Source organism: Pogona vitticeps, chromosome 1 (genome assembly GCF_051106095.1).
Source record: "Pogona vitticeps strain Pit_001003342236 chromosome 1, PviZW2.1, whole genome shotgun sequence".
NCBI classification, from domain to species: domain Eukaryota; kingdom Metazoa; phylum Chordata; class Lepidosauria; order Squamata; family Agamidae; genus Pogona; species Pogona vitticeps.
The window spans coordinates 324,670,662-324,687,021 of NC_135783.1; the positions used below are offsets into that span (position 1 = coordinate 324,670,662).

The window sequence follows — 16,360 nt, forward strand, 5'->3', positions numbered from 1 at the left end:
TGATGGCAGAAAGTGAGGAGGAATTAAAGAACCTTGTAATGAGAGTGAAAGAGGAGAGTGCAAAAAACGGTCTGAAACTCAACATCAAAAAAACTAAGATCATGGCCACTGGTCCCATCACCTCCTGGGAAATAGAAGGGGAAGATATGGAGGCAGTGTCAAATTTTATCTTCCTGGGCTCCATGATCACTGCAGATGGAGACAGCAGCCCTGAAATTAAAAGGCGCCTCCTTCTTGGGAGGAAAGCGATGACAAATCTTGACAGCATCTTGAAAAGCAGAGACATCACCTTGCCAACAAAAGTCCGAATAGTCAAAGCTATGGTTTTTCCTGTCATGATGTATGGAAGCGAGAGCTGGACCATAAAGAAAGCAGACCGCCGAAGAATTGATGCCTTTGAATTGTGGTGCTGGAGGAGGCTCTTGAGAATCCCCTGGACTGCAAGGAGAACAAACCTATCAGTTCTAAAGGAAATCAACCCTGAATGCTCACTTGAAGGACAAATCCTGAAGCTGAGGCTCCAGTACTTTGGCCATCTCATGAGAAGAAAAGAGTCCTTGGAAAAAACCTTGATGTTAGGAAGGTGTGATGGCAAGAGGAGAAGGGGACGACCGAGGATGAGATGGCTGGACAGTGTCTGCGAAGCAACCAACATGAACCTGACACAACTCCGGGAGGCAGTAGAAGACAGGAGGGCCTGGCGTGCTCTGGTCCATGGGGTCACGAAGAGTCGGACACGACTAAACGACTAAACACATACGTACATAAAACATATTATATACTAATAGTCATGTGTGTGTGTGTGTCTGAAAAAGTACAAACACACAGAGCTCTACATGCATATATATGAAATGAAATGCTCTTAGTTTTATGCTGTTCATGGGGATGTCACATTGCAGAACAGTGGTGGGAGGATGTGTGGCCTACAGATGCTGTTGGACTGCAATTCCCATCAGTCCTAGCCAAAAGAGCCAGTGGTAAGAGATCAAGGGAGCTGCCATCCAGCAACATCTGCAGGCCATGTGTTTCCCAGTCTTGCTGCAGAATAAAGAAAAAGAATGCAAAGAACTGGCTTGAGGAACTCCAGATGGAAGAGCTGCCTTCACGTATAAGCCATGTCTGCCTACTGTAGTGTGGAGTGGTTTTACTCTCCACATTCATGAAATGGCTTGGTGAAAGGAAGCTCATTAACAATGACAGAAAGAACTAGAGATATGAGATAATACATTAACACACAATGGGTGGCAGGCGTAGGAAGAGAAATAATACAGTTGTCTATGTTTCCTGGGATGGAAGTGAAAGAAAAAAAATGCATTGACTCAAATGTGTTTGCAAATATACCACCAACCAAAGGGTAGCAGAAGGGAGCATATTCTAGAGAATGGCCTCCCTTATTTTATCACAGACAAGGTGCTGAATTTCAGAACAACTGGGATTCTAGCTTTAAAATTGTTTAATATTATTTAAGATTGTTGAAGGAACCTGTGAGGAAGGCACCTAGACATTTCAGTTCTCCTCTCTTAGGACACTGCTTTCTTTAGGCATCAGAATGAACAGTGATGTTTAATTCAGTATTAACCAGGCCAAAATATATGTGAAGATAATATTCTGTTTCATGCTTTACCCCCAGCTCAAAAACAACATTGCACAATTTTGCTTCACTGACCCACAGGAGATAATATTCAAAAACATGCCCTCTCCATTATACTGACTGCCAGAAAGGTCACTTTCACTTTGTATCAAAGAAAAAGATGTTTTTTAGACTGTAAATAATATTTATCTATCCTTTTTATTTATTCCGTATTCAAACAATTATATGTGTTTTATTACAAATTTATTGAATACATAATAACACAACTTTATAAAATTCTTAATTATTCCAGCAAAAGCCAAGCCAAATTTGTTATAGTGTCCAGAAGATAAATTACTTCAATGTTTCCCCTGCTAGAGGGCGATAAGGGACTATTAGTGGCAACATTAAAGCGTCAGCAGGAAAATTGTGCTACCAGACCAGACTACAAGAACCTCTGTCTGTGCAGTTACACAAGGTCCGGGATGGAAATAAATATTTTTAATGCCACCAAGACACATATGGAGAGCAAGCTGTACTGAGTGGTTCAATGCTTTACAGAACAAAGGCTAAAATCATCAAAGCATAGCTGGTTTTCTGTCTACATTTGCTTACATAACAGATGGCACTGAGCTGTCAAATAAATTGAGAGATTTCAGTGAATTGCTTCAAGAGCAGTTAATTCCAGTGAACATCTGAATATCTATTTACAAATTTTCTTCTGTGTCTACACATGTTATGATAGTAGAGGTCTACCACGTTAACAAGGGCAGGCCTCATCAATCAGGGCTAAGACCCAAATCCAAAGTGGCTATCCACTGATGGAAGGCTTCCACTCGAAAACTTCGGAAGGGGCCCATCATCTACCTGAAAAACCCATTCTGGAGGGGTAGGAAACCCACTAGAGCCAGTTTTCAAACAACATAAAGGGTTCACAGGGAGGAGATGACAATTCTATCACACTGTCACTGCAGTATTAGCCCAACACTGGTTTTTGGCTCAGTCTGAGTTTGCAAATCATAATCCTTCAGCAGGAAATAAGACATCAGAACCTAGATTATAGGTTCTTAACATGGACCCTTGGAGGAAGGTACTGAACGACATATTTTAGGAGGCCTGTAAACATGGCATAAAATAATGTTTTCTTCAGTTTTCTTCCTGTTACTTTGAAAACAATTGGGGACAAAGGACCTAGAAGGTTGGCAATCTCCCTGCCAATATCAATTAACAGGGTTTTTAGTTAAACTAAGAATTTGATAATTAAATTTTAGAAAAACACTTAGAATGTCATGTCTTTTTGTTGGAATTAAAACATGACTTTCATAAATGAAATGTAAACTTTTTGCTGAGCCTCCAAATGTCCACAAACCACTTCAAAGATAAAAATGCAATATAAGAGAAACAAATCACTATATGCCAATCAAAACATCATTGAGCTCAGTGTATTTTAAGTGGAACCAGAAGGGGAAAAAAGGTCACACAGCACATTTCCTGTCTGATACACTGTGTCTTCTTTAATGACTCAGATTTATTTCATACAACAATATGATCGTGTCAAGATCATGTTTTCACCAAAACCTCCTTGTGAACACTCATAGATTTGAGTCATTAGAAGAAACCAGTGAACTGAAATTGTGAATGACAGGTGTTCCATGCATGTAAGTTCTAAAAAACAATTTTGCAAAATATATGTACATGTTGTTCTCTCTCTCTCTCTCTCTCTCTCTCTCTCTCACACACACACACACACACACACACACACACACACACACACACACACACACACACTCCACCCTCTCTGTGATAGTTTTCGGCAAAATATGGCCATCATAGTTACTCTGTTCTAATCATGGCACTATACAGTATAATAACAAGGTGATGGAATGTGAGAAACCTACCTATTTGATTTCTCCTGTCATCTCCCTGTTCATCTAGACGACGCTGGTGTATGGCAACCTGAGTAATTTGATGCTGTAGATTCAGACGCTCCTCTTCTGCTCTAAGGAGTTGGGAACGGAGATCCTCAATCTAACACACACACACACATATACATAGACAAGTGCTGGCTTTTTAAACAAACTAGAAAGAATTTCAGTTAAATATGGGGAACATTTCCAAGGATATTTTCAGTATTAAAAAAAATTTAAGGCACAGGCAAAACATGGCCATAATAAATTATCTGTTGACTGTGCCCAACAACAAACCAAATGTATGCAACACTTGCTTTGTTCATAATGGGATATCAGAGATATAAGAAATTGTTTTTTAGATGTTAGAATAATTACTTTTATGGGGCGACAGCTCTCAGAAGCCATGCTGGCTGACAGATCCTAGAAGCTGTAGTCCCAAAAGTACCTCTTCCAAGGATAACCTCACCCTCTGCTCATGGCACACTTGTTAGGTTAGAAAGTCCAATGCTTGAACATATTCCTAAGAGCCCTATAGAATTGAATAGGAACATTCAGAAGCCTCTCTTCATCACAGCCGGCATTTATCCCAGAAACGGTTAATTTTAATAAAAGCCAGATAAACTTTTACACCTAGTTTGATTTTCTTCCTTCTTCTGGGTTATTTCCCTATCCAACACAGATAAACTGACTGTCCAGAACAATCTCTAGATTTTCTTGTTTTACTGAACAAGCACAGGTAGATGTGTGTGTTAAATTGTTCTCAAACTTCATATTTACAAACTATATAAAAAATAAAATAATAGGAAGTTAGCTAAACTATTTCATGTTTTAACAAATGTAATGCAGACACATTAACTAAATCAAATAACTGTCAACTAAGTAAGTTGCATTAATAATATTACCTCAATAATCTAAAGCAGTGGTTCCCAACCAAGGGTCCACAAATGTTCTTGGACTAAAATTCCCAGAAGCCTTCACCACTAGCTGTGTTGGCAATTTCTAGGAGTTGATAGTCTAAGAACATCTGGAGACCCAAAGTTGGGAGCCATAGATCTAAAGCAAATAAAGATCACATCAGCATAGGTTTATAATGTTGAAGAAGGAAAAAAGTCTTCTCCCCACCCCCTAGCAGAGTGCTCCTTGCCTCTTGGACTGTTACTCTTTTATTAGTCCTTACCATCTTGTCAACTGTGAGCAATCTTTTAATTGCTTGAATAAGTTACTGAGCTTTGCACATGGTTCAAATATTTTCTACAGAAATTTATCTTTGTTTTAATAGGGTAGCAATCCATGAACTTTATAAACTGTGGGGCTGGCAAGTAGCCACTAGGCCAGACAGAAGGCTTTGTTTTGACTAATTTAGCCTTGCACCTTCATGGTAAGTGAGATATGATCTCCATAAGCTAGTGAAGGAAGTATACCCACACGATAGTGCATCTATGTTTTTGTGCAGAAGAGCAAATCATTCTACAAGGCAATTCTAAAAATGAGTCCAAACCAAAAAATATAACTTTGAAACTGGACCTTGGATCAGCACCAAATTTGGCTCAGTTGGAGCAGACGGTTTGCTCTTGATATGTGCCAAGATTGGGGAAGTTTGGTCAAAGGGCTTTTTGTTCGTTTTTTTTTTAATTGAAAAGCTTTTCTAAAAGCTTCCCCCCCATGGAGAAATAGGTAACCTTAAACATCCCCAGATTTAAAATAGCTCATATAAACTGAAAAGACTAATTTTGCTTATATTGAAAGAGAATGGTTGGTTCCACTCTTTTTTTTTCACTTGGAAAAATCAAGGCTGCAGGGGCGGAAATACTGGTTCATGAAGGAGGCCTTCCAGATTGTCTACTACAGCAGCGGTCTCCAACCTTTTTGGGACAGTGGACCAATTGGGGGGGCTGGGCTCTGTGCATGGGGGGCAGGGTGCCCCTAGTGCGAGGCATGACACACACACCACATGTGCGACACACCCCCTGTGACACGCCCCTGTGCAAGTGTGACATGCCCACCGTGAGTGTGACACACCTGCTACGCAAGCGTGACAAGCCCTCGAATGGAGCGCAACACGCCCACCGTCTCTACGGCCCAGTTCTGGCAAGCCCATGGACCTCTGTACTACAGGATACCCTCTTGTGCCCATTACTACTCACACTTGTCAAAAAAACAGCCTTGACAATTTATTTGTATTTGGATGAGAAGTAGTCAACTGATGAAAAAGAAATTAGTTTTTGGTATTTTCTCTTACTTGGTGCCACTTTGTAAATAGTTGTGAGCTTGGCATCCTTTTTCCTGCTGATAACATGGGCATGAAATTGTGCAGCAGTACTGGGCCATTTCCTGGTGTTTTGAATTGTGAATACAGAAGGACAATATCCTATATTCATAATGGGGTTTGTTTTTTGTTTCCTGAAGTATTGAATATGTTACTGATCTAGTAATTTGTCACTTTAGATACCATCTGCTGGTCATATAGACACATTACAACATTCTAAATAACATAAGTTAGATATTATTATATAACTTTAGCACTAAGGCCTATGTATCATTTGCAATCTTGACACAATTATTTGTGAAAGAGTGCATGTCACCTGTTACAAACCCTAAGTGCATGTCACCTGTTACAAACCCTAAGTGGTAAGGGGAGAATTATTTGGTTTTGTAATTTGTTGTTTTTTAAATATTTTGAAGATGCAGCATTACAATTGGCCACTAAAATGAACCAGGAAGTACCCCTCTGTATTTGTCAGGGTTACTGATAAGAACAACAGTAAACACAACGTATTTTCCAGACAAGCATGGCAATGATAATTATTGCCATGATTAATGAATAACAAAATTGATTCCTTTTAAAATGCAATGTCTTGAAGGCTCTGTATACAATATTTTGAGCTGGAAAATAGTTCTGCTTCTGACTAAATTAAATTTTTAGATGACAAAAAAGAGAGATTAGCTCTTATAAGGAAATTCATTTTCACAATACATCATTTGGTTATGTAAAGCAAACATAACAGTCCCACAACAGGGTGGATTTTATCAAGTTGCTTCACCTCTTTACTTTTAAGATAGAACCCTTCTCTGTTCTTTTAAAACATACTAGAATACCCAAGTGAGAAAGCCAAAAAAAAGTTAATGTTATCATAGTGTAAGTTATTTTAACCCAAAGAAATTAAGCAGGCTTATATCACAAATATAACTCCTACATAGGTGACATATGAGAATTTACTGTCAACTAAAATGAGAAAATGTATCAAACAGGCCAATCAATAGAAGTGGCAGATGAGCAAACATGTACCATTGAAACTGGGAGAAAGGGAGAAACTTCTACACCAGGTAGTTTGTGAAGACCTCTTATGTGGCATAAGTCAGCCCCCACAATTCAAATACCACTAGTTTCAAGAACATCCATGACAGAGTCAGATACAAGTACAGACCGGCCTCTCAAAAACACTGGACACTTTTGTTCAATGGCCAAAGTAGTGTAAGAAAAGAGAAAAATAATACCAGAACTTTTATCTTGACTGCTTTATTCTATCTTCCATCTTTTATTCCTCACTAGTGAGAAAGCACTCCTTCCTCAATAGTGAGGTGCAGCAGACAGAACATTAAAATGGCTCAGTTTCCCCATGCAGCCGTGAAATTAACTGGATGACCTTAAGCCAAACATTTTTCTCATCCTAAACTACCTTCCAGGTAATGTAGGATAAAAATGGGAAACAATAAATTGATTTTTTAAGGCCTTTAAATAAAATGTTGATACCACAGTGCCATGTCCGAACATAAATCAAGACAACTACACTCCATTAACATTTCTCATGTTTTCTTTACTATGATGGAATTGTATTAAAAGTTATCCTATAATCAAATTTGGCATGAACTAAGCTGAATGTTTTATCATACCACCTTCCAACTGTCTACTGAGCTTCTCGATGGCATATTTTAAGAAACCTGAGCACTGCCTGCTGTGAAAGAAGATAGACTTTCACACAGCAAAACAGTTACCTGGTGGAGAAGAGCGTCTCGACTGTTTTCTGACTGATTCAGTTTCCTCCGGGAGTGCTCCAAATCCTGTTCAAGCTTAATTTGGATTAAAAACAGAAACAAATTCATTTGTTGCTAGTAATGTTTTGAATTACCTAGATACAATGCTTAGTAAACCTAGAGGTACTCTGAAAGCTAATTTCATATGCAATACGATGCTAAGCTCAAAAAAATCCCTATTATCACAGCAGTGCCTTAGATGGAATAATCTGTTTACACGTTGTGGTATTTATTTATTTATTTTTCAGGGGTGAAAAACTTATACGACATAACTGAGCTGCTGGTATATTTACTTTTACACTGCAAAGTGACATAATAGTATGGTTTTAAGAAGTTTTATCTTCTTAACAGCTAGAAATCTCTCATTTGAGGAAAAACTAAAAAAACACCACCGTAAACTGGTGATTCAAGACAAACAAAAACAAGCCTCTCCACAAAAGCTTCAAGGCAAAATGAAAGAGGGCACTGCATGTCTTGTAAGTAACTCAGTTCAAATTCATGCAATATCTATTATTCTAAAAATATACTTCAGTTATAAAAAGAAAGAGCACACTATTCCTGGATATACACAAATTTAGTTTTCAATAGGCGCACAACTGAAAATGCTGTGTTTGAACTGTAGAGCTAAATCTCCGATCTTACTGCTAATGTTAAAAACAACAAATGGCTGTATGCCCAACGTACAGTATATTACAGAACTGAGTACATCCCCTCACATTTCATAAACATTTTAGTATATCTTTTCATGGGACAACATGAAAAGATATACTAAGTGTGTGTGAAAGTGAGTATACAGCTTGTATAACAGTGTAAATGTGCTGTACCCTCAAAATAACGCAACACACAGCCATTCATGTCTAAACCACTGGCAACAACAGTGAGTCCACCCCTAAGTGACAATGTCCAAATTGGGCACAAAGCATCAATATTTTGTCTGGCCATCAGCACTGCCTTAACCCTCTTGGGCATAGAATTCACCAGAGCTTCACAGGTTGCCACTGGAGTCCTCTTCCACTCCTCTGTGACTATATCACAGAGCTGGTGGATGTTAGAGACCTTGCGCACCTCCACCTTTCATTTCAGAATGCCCCAAAGATTCTCAATAAGGTTTAGGTCTGGAGACATACTTGGCCAGTCCATCACCTTTACCCTCAGCTTCTTTAGCAAGGCAGTGGTCATTTTGGAGGTGTGTTTGGGGTCGTTATCATGTTGAAATACTGACCTGTGGCCCAGTCTCCAAAGGGAGGGGATCATACTGTGCTTCGGTATGTCACAGTACATGTTGCCACTCATGGTTCCCTCAATGAACTGTAGTTCCCCAATGCCAGCAGCACTCATGCAACCCCAGACCATGGCACTCCCACTACCATGCTTGACTGTAGGCATGACACACTTGTCTTTGTACTCCTCACCTGGTTGTCACCACATACGCTTGACACCATCTGAACCAAATAAGTTTTTCTTGGTCTCATTGGACCACATGACATGGTTCCAGAAATCCAATGTCCTTAGTCTGCTTGTCTGCAGCAAACCATATGCAGGCTTTCTTGTGCAGCATCTTTAGAAGAGGTTTCTTCATGGCACGACAGCCCTGGAGACCAATTTGATGCAGTGTGCGGCGTATGGTCTGAACACTGACAGGCTGGCCCTCACTCCTTCAACCTCTGCAGCAATGCTGGCAACACTCATTGCTGGCAACACTCTATTTCCCAAAGCCAACTTCTGGAGATGACGCTGAGCATGGGCACTCAACTTCTTTGGTCGACCATGGCGAGGCCTGTTCTGAGTGGAACCTGTCCTGTTAAACCACTGTTTGTTCTAGGCCACCGTGCTGCAGCTCAGTTTCAGGGTTTTGGCAGTGTTCTTATAGCCTAGGCCATCTTTATGTAGAGCAACAATTCATTTTTTCAGATCCTCAGATAGTTCATTACCATGAGATGCCATGTGGAGCTTCCAGTAACTGGTCTGAAAGAGTGAGAGCAATAACACCTGCTCCCCCTTCACACCTGAGACTTGTGACACTAACGGGTCTCATGACACCAGGGAGGGAAAATGGCTACTTGGGCCCAATTTGGACTTTGTTACTTAGGAGTGTACTCACTTTTGTTGCCAGTGGTTTAGACATTAATGGCAGTATGTTGTGTTATTTTGAGTGGACAGCACATTTACACTGTTATACAAGCTGTATACTCACTGCTTTACATTGTATCAAGTGTCATTTCTTCAGTGTTGTCACATGAAGATATACTTCCTTTTTGAAAAGTTAAATACTTACTTTACTTTTTTCACCTTCCATTTTGAGGATTTTACTTTTCAGAATCATTTCTGCTTCGTTAGTTTTGGCATCTTGTTGTTTTAGAGCCTTGAAGAAAAGAAAGACATTTGGAACTCTTTCTGTTTTTGTTCTTGTTTCTTTTGGCAAAACCATCAAAACCTTAGTTAATAAACACGTCAACTACTCTGACATTCAGTTTTACAAATGGGAAGTCCACAGGAAACCATTTTCCGTTAATGCAGCTGCAGGTGGGAGCAAAGAGGGGAAATTTATGTTATACTGTTCACTAGATGCCAATCTGATTTTGAGCAGAGTGAGAAAGAAGGCAAGAGACAGAAACAGCATGAATGTATGTGTATGTTTGCCACTGAAATCCTATTGATCAGCGTAGTAAGTTGCAAACAGAGTAGGCTAGCTGAATCAGTGGGCACCTGCTAAGTCAACTCTTCCAAATTTTCCATTGATTGATCCTTTGTGACTTACTATGCTGACCAACATTTTAGCCAATGGAATTTATTGAAAAGTCAGCTCACCAAATCTCCACTGATATAGTGACCCTACTCTAATGCAACCTACTATGCTACGCAACAGGATTTTGGCCTCTGTACATCCATGTGCACTTGCATAACAGTTCTATGTCTGTGCAGTATTGCTCAATGCATCAGTAATGTGACACATAAACACATCCAGTGCCCAAGAGCCTGATAGCAACACTTTATGAAAGCATAGAAGTTCCTGTATCTGCATGGTTAGAGGAGTGGAGGGGTGGAGGCTGTAAAGTATGTCTGGTGGGTATTCGGAAATTCCAATGGAAGAGAATGAACTTAATCTGATCAGTCATCTATTTAAGAAAATAAATAAATAACTGAACTCTTTGCCTTCAAGCAATGAACAGCAGAACAAAGAATGGAACCCATGCCAAAAAATACCTTAGTGGAACAGAGTATCTAGTGAGGTGGGAAATATCAGAATAAAAGAAGCAATAATATAATAAGATTGAAGCTCAAAAACAAGCCTGGGTAATACCTTTGTTGGATTACCAAAATATTAAAAATGTTTTCAAGGCCAGCAAACCCTTCCTTCAGACTGAGTACTCAAAGCTTCAGGGTAGGGTAAGAAACAGGGAAGTAATTAAAAGTATCCCCACCAGGTATTGAAGCATCAATGTCTGGGTTATAGGCATTGTCCCAAGAGGGAGACTCCAAGCATGTTGCATGAGTTTGAGGCTTCGGTCAGAATAACACTGATACACTCATAAGGTTTGCATTAACTTGTTGTGGCTAAATGCTACTAATTGAACAAATGCTAGGATGTGTCACTAGGGTTAGTGTATGGTCATATGTCCAACTGCGCAACCAAGATACACTTCCAGTACATCATCAAGTAAGACATAATTAAGCAGAATAAACTATGCAAACCCCTATGCACACCAGTAGATCCCAGCCATCAGGTGTCACCTAAATCAATGCAACACAACCTTGGTTTTGAATTTTGTACAAGGGCCATATGAGCCCCCCCCCCTTACTTAAGACTTAACAATCATATCAGGCAAGTACATTATTTGTAGTATTTTCCTCAGAACTCTGCTCAGGAAATGTTTCTGCAAGTATGGAAGAAGTAGATGCAACCCAATGTCAGCTGGCAGCTAGGATACTTAAAGTAACTGACTGCATCCACTCTAAAATGCTTGAAGTTATTCAGGCATCTGTCATCATGGGCAAACATAAAACAAGCATAGGTTTGGTGTTTCATGACATGACATCAGGAAAAGATATAGAAAACAAACCTTTTGTATATACTTTGTAATATGCATGCAAAGAAGGTACAATGATGATAAAAATACTGTACAATGAACAGTTTTATCATTATCAAACAGAAAAGATTCCCAACAGCATATATTTTCAGGAAACTTATCATTCCAAATTCTCTCAGTATATCTTATACAATAATACACAGTCACAATACACAACACTGAACATCTGATACCTTCAGAATTGCTGACAGCTTCAACACAGTTATACCACGTTTTCTCAACATTGTTCAGTCAAAAAAAGCACTGTGGCTTTCTCCAGTACTGTACTTCACTATTAACACTTGAATTCCTGCTTATTAAGTTGCTGAAAGCTTTGTCGCTTTTCCTCACTAAATTCAGAGTTGGACAGCACATGGATAAATTGTTCATGTTCAGATGCTTTGAGAGGAAAGGGGAAAGGACTGCACCCTTGACTTCCTTTAAGTTTGAAACTATTGTTGATGCCCCACCCAATTTTGCCCCCACTGATGAATCTGAGGTTGTGTCACTGATTGACAGATAAGTTGGTGAACAGGTGGATGGATGGATAGCTAGGGAGATATATTTGCCAGCAGTAGCAAATTCTTTTCTTCAAAGATAGTGCATTTAAGGAACACTAAAAAAAGAAGCACATTTGGCTCCCAAAGTCTCAGTTCCCACTCTGAAGAATAAGATGCTACAGAGTTCTGTCATGGGACTTGTATTGTTCAGCACCTTTAAAAATTCCTTCTACATTCTTATAACGAAGATGATGGTGATACAGGTGTTGAAGGTCACTGCGGCAGCTCCCTTACCACCGCACGGTAATACAGTACAGTATATCCAATTATACAACCAAGAAGTACTTCCAGCACACCATCAATTATGCTGAAAATAGCCAGAATAAACTATGCAAACCACGTGCAAACACCTGTAGATCACAGCCACCAGCTGTCATCTTAGGCAATGAATCACAGCCTTGGTTTTGCTTCCTCATACACAGGTGGTGGTGCTTCATCCTATACAGGTAGTGATGTAACATTCACAGCCTCCTGCTCACACTCTTCCATTAAATGTCCCAACCTACTTAAACTGTTAACAGATCCCTCAAAACCCTGCAGGGACTATGAGTGCAGCTATAGACTTGGCAACTGCAAACACCTCCCCAAACCAAATCAGTAGCTCACTTCTTCTCAGCAATAACTCCTCCTTCGGTACCATGTCCTTTTCATTCATTTCAAAAACATTCTCATCAAGTTTCAGTAGAGCTGAGGAACAAGGTAGACAGGAAGAGCTTAAGTGGAATAATATTTGGAGAGTGGACTTGGAGAGTTTGAAGGGTGCCATCATTTCTTAAAAGCATGTTCTGCTCTTAATCCACCCTAACATGCAGGACATCCAGTAAGTGAATGGGTGTTTACTATAGTCTCAGGCAAATTAGAAGTCAGCAGGCTGCAAAATTCCAGGTAACTGCCAATAAAACATTGCCACCTAGAAATCACAAACATTTCTTCAATGAAGGACAGGATGGGGATAACTTGTTACAATTTTAAAATCAGTAAAGGAATTGTAAGCCATATGAATATATATAAAAATGTAATGCTCAGAAGATTTAAAATGAATCCACAGATGTGAAAGGAACCCCCTGATTAGAACTAAAACCGAGAATGATTTAACCTATAGTCTGAATATTAGCTTATTCCCAGTCAAGTTGATACTGTATTGTGCAATTTATCAAAGTAGCACAACAGCTCACTTACAACCCATATCGTTTGCATACAGAAGGATCATACTTCAATCCTTGGCATTTTTTTTAAGGCTTAGTTACTAATTGATGGGAACAATTTCTGCCCGAGAGTCTGCACAACTTGTGCTAGTCAGAGTAGCCCATACTAGCAAGACGGACAAAAAAAATTTGAGTTGGTACAGTGGACCCTCTACTTAAGGAATTAATCCGTATTGGAACGGTGGCTGCAAGTGTAAGTTGAATCTCCACTGACCTACAATGCACTGGAAACCGATTAACCCCATAACCAGTGGTTTTTATTCTATTTTTATTCCATTTTGGTTTTTTTTTTCTGGTCTGTAAGTCAATTCTCTGGCTGCAAGTCGAATCTAAATTTTGCAGCCAGAGAAGTCTGTAACTTGAAAAGTCTGTAAGTCGAGCCGTCTGTAAGTCGAGGGTCCACTGTATAAGGAAGCTACTTAGTTTTTAAATTTACCTCCTGCTGCAGTGTCCACAGCTTATGGGCTCTTACATACTGGCCCCACAGTATAATTTACACTAATGTAGAAAAAGCTTAAGTAGTAAGTGTGGAATATTCCCCTCATGAAGAATAAGAATTAGGCATCTTACCATTAAGACATCTAAACTCACAGTCTTGGAAATCAATATGCCACCTCAGCTTATCAAAGCAGCACTGAAGGATATTTAGGCCATTAAGCAGCAATAACATGAAATAAAAAAAGCAATCTCTCACCCCACCGGTATTCCAAATATGCCGTCCCATTTTATTTTCCAGGTGTAGTAAAAATAAATAGTCCATAACTGTAACGATTCTAAGAAAACTAGGTATATGACTGATGAACATGCACATTCCTGAAAGAAAATTGCAGAGTCAAGGAACCTCTCATATACCAGCTCTGCAGAAAAAAATAAATATATACTTTTTTTTTCTAAAACAGAGGCTACTGAGCAAAGCTTGGAAAGCACAGTTAGAGTTCTGACTCCTGTCCTCTGAAGGTGCCGGCCACAGAGACCGGCAAAACGTTAGGAAGAAAAACCTTAAGAACATGGCCAAACAGCCCGGAAAAACCACAACAACCATTGGATCCCGGCCGTGAAAACCTTTGAGAATACCAAGCTTGGAAAGGTTACATTTTCCAAATGCAGCCACCAGAATTCCCTGGACAACATGGTCACTGAGGCCCAAACAATCTTAAAACGAGCTCAGCACACGCAAAAGGGGCTTTGGACTTTTGTTTCCTTAACTGCAGGGCTCCCTTGTGCTACTGGGCAAGCTGTCTTTAAAATCAAAGGGATGCTCAGAAAAAGTTTGTGATATGGAGTTAAAAATCCCACTAGGCACACTCAAGCGCTAGGGTATGCTCAAAGTACCTCCCTTAATTCCAGCCCATATGTATGAGGAAAAACAGCCAATTGTTCATGCTTCAAATTAATTTGTTTCAAGCAATCATTTGGATAAAGCAAAGCAGCCTTTTATAATTAAGTGTCATAAAGAGCGTAACACTTTAACTCTTTTAAAATCCAAAGTTAATGAGAGATGCGCTACAGAGTGACAAATAAAGTTCAGAACGGAGTAAGAACAATTACTACATACGTGTCATACTGTGTCAAGAGCAATTGCATTTGCTGCTATATGTCTCTAATTATGGAAGAATAAATATGAAAGTGAATAGCACTTAACAATAATTGTTAAATAGGGTTATTCTCTAAGTATGCATACAAAGAACCCTTTTTCTTTTTTTTTAATATTGTAAACCCATCAGTAAAACTGCATTCCCAGGTATGGATAGCATAATTAAAACTAAAGTTCAGAAACACATTTATTATTTATGGTATTTGCAGCGCTATATATTTCATTTCCATCAATGAGCTAAGAGCTCTTATCTCCTGACTTTTATCCTTAAAACAAGATTGAAGTAAAATGAATGACCCAAAATATTCCAGTGCCTTTCATAGCTAAAGTAGGATTTGACCCCCAATATCTCACAGTCCTGGCCAGCATTCTAACCAGCACACCAGACTGGCTCTCTATACAGCTAAACCATAGTTTCTGGGGAAGAAAAAAACACACAAAGAAATCTTTGTTTACCAGTTTTCTAGAATTCTCTGACAGTGTCAACAAACATGTAGGTGGGCACAATTCAGTCTTTTTGTCTCTTGTTTCAGACCTTTTGTCTCCTGTTCTAGCCAGAAACACTAAATGGGACTGCACAGGACTCTGACATTAAAGCAAAGTCCTAAGCCCTGTTTTAAAAGAGGGTCACAGCTCCTGGAGGCTTCCAGAATAAGAAATTCTTTTCAAATGGATCTTTTTTGGGAGGCAGCACTTCCAGGAAGGTCGAGGGGCCACAAAATAGGCAAAGCACACATGTAAACTGTGGAGAGATGCAGCCATTCAGCAGCTGAAGCACTTATGGATGAATATTTTAGGGTCCCTTACACAGCAGGAAGGATACGGAACCTGCTCAGTCAGTCCATTTCAACCAAACAACTGTAAAGCAGCTTTTCAGGAGCAAGGGTAACCTGTGCCTCTACTAGGTCTCCTTCGTGCTTTCAACTCTGGATACCTGAAGAGAGATCAAGTCATTTAAAACTAATTATAGGCAAATGTTAGCTCTATGCAAATGTTCTCTCTTCTTTAGCGGGGCAAGAACAGGAACAAGCCCACTAGCTTCATCCCCATTCTCAAAGTTCTCTTGGTCCAACCCTGAAAGGACAGCATGTCAAAATAGGTCAACATATAAGAACACTGCATTTTGTTCAACACCATCCAGACTCTTCCCAAAGTCATTTCTGCTCCACATCCCTAACTGAGGTTACAATGCCCTTGAAAAGATATTGAGATAAGTTTTTCATTGTGGAATCTATCACAGACAGATCGACACACATCACCATAACCCTGCTAAATGAATTTGAGATTTCTCCTCTGAAAAGAAACTAGACCAGGGCCAGTTTTTCGCCCAGAGTTTTCAGTACAAAATGGAAACCTGGGGGTGGGCTTGGGGGGAAAAGATTACAATATATGCAAACCTATTTACACATCAAATATATACTT

The 16,360-nt window shown here is 39.5% G+C and overlaps 1 protein-coding gene across 18 annotated transcripts in view; it reads right to left on the reverse strand.

Annotated features, from left to right (window-relative positions):
- The window catches only part of CEP128 (centrosomal protein 128), a 268,788-nt gene that overhangs the window by 215,171 nt on the left and 37,257 nt on the right, over positions 1-16,360 (reverse strand). For all 18 annotated transcript variants that reach the window (XR_013540771.1, XR_013540772.1, XM_078383704.1 and 15 more), the window contains 3 exons: positions 9,788-9,874; positions 7,474-7,548; positions 3,469-3,598 (listed from right to left, as the gene is read on the reverse strand). Coding sequence is in view for 16 of the 18 variants with exons in the window: in XM_078383704.1 (XP_078239830.1) it covers positions 3,469-3,598; positions 7,474-7,548; positions 9,788-9,874 (292 nt within the window). In the remaining 2 variants the exon portion in view is untranslated. The remainder of the gene's footprint in view (positions 1-3,468; positions 3,599-7,473; positions 7,549-9,787; positions 9,875-16,360) is intronic.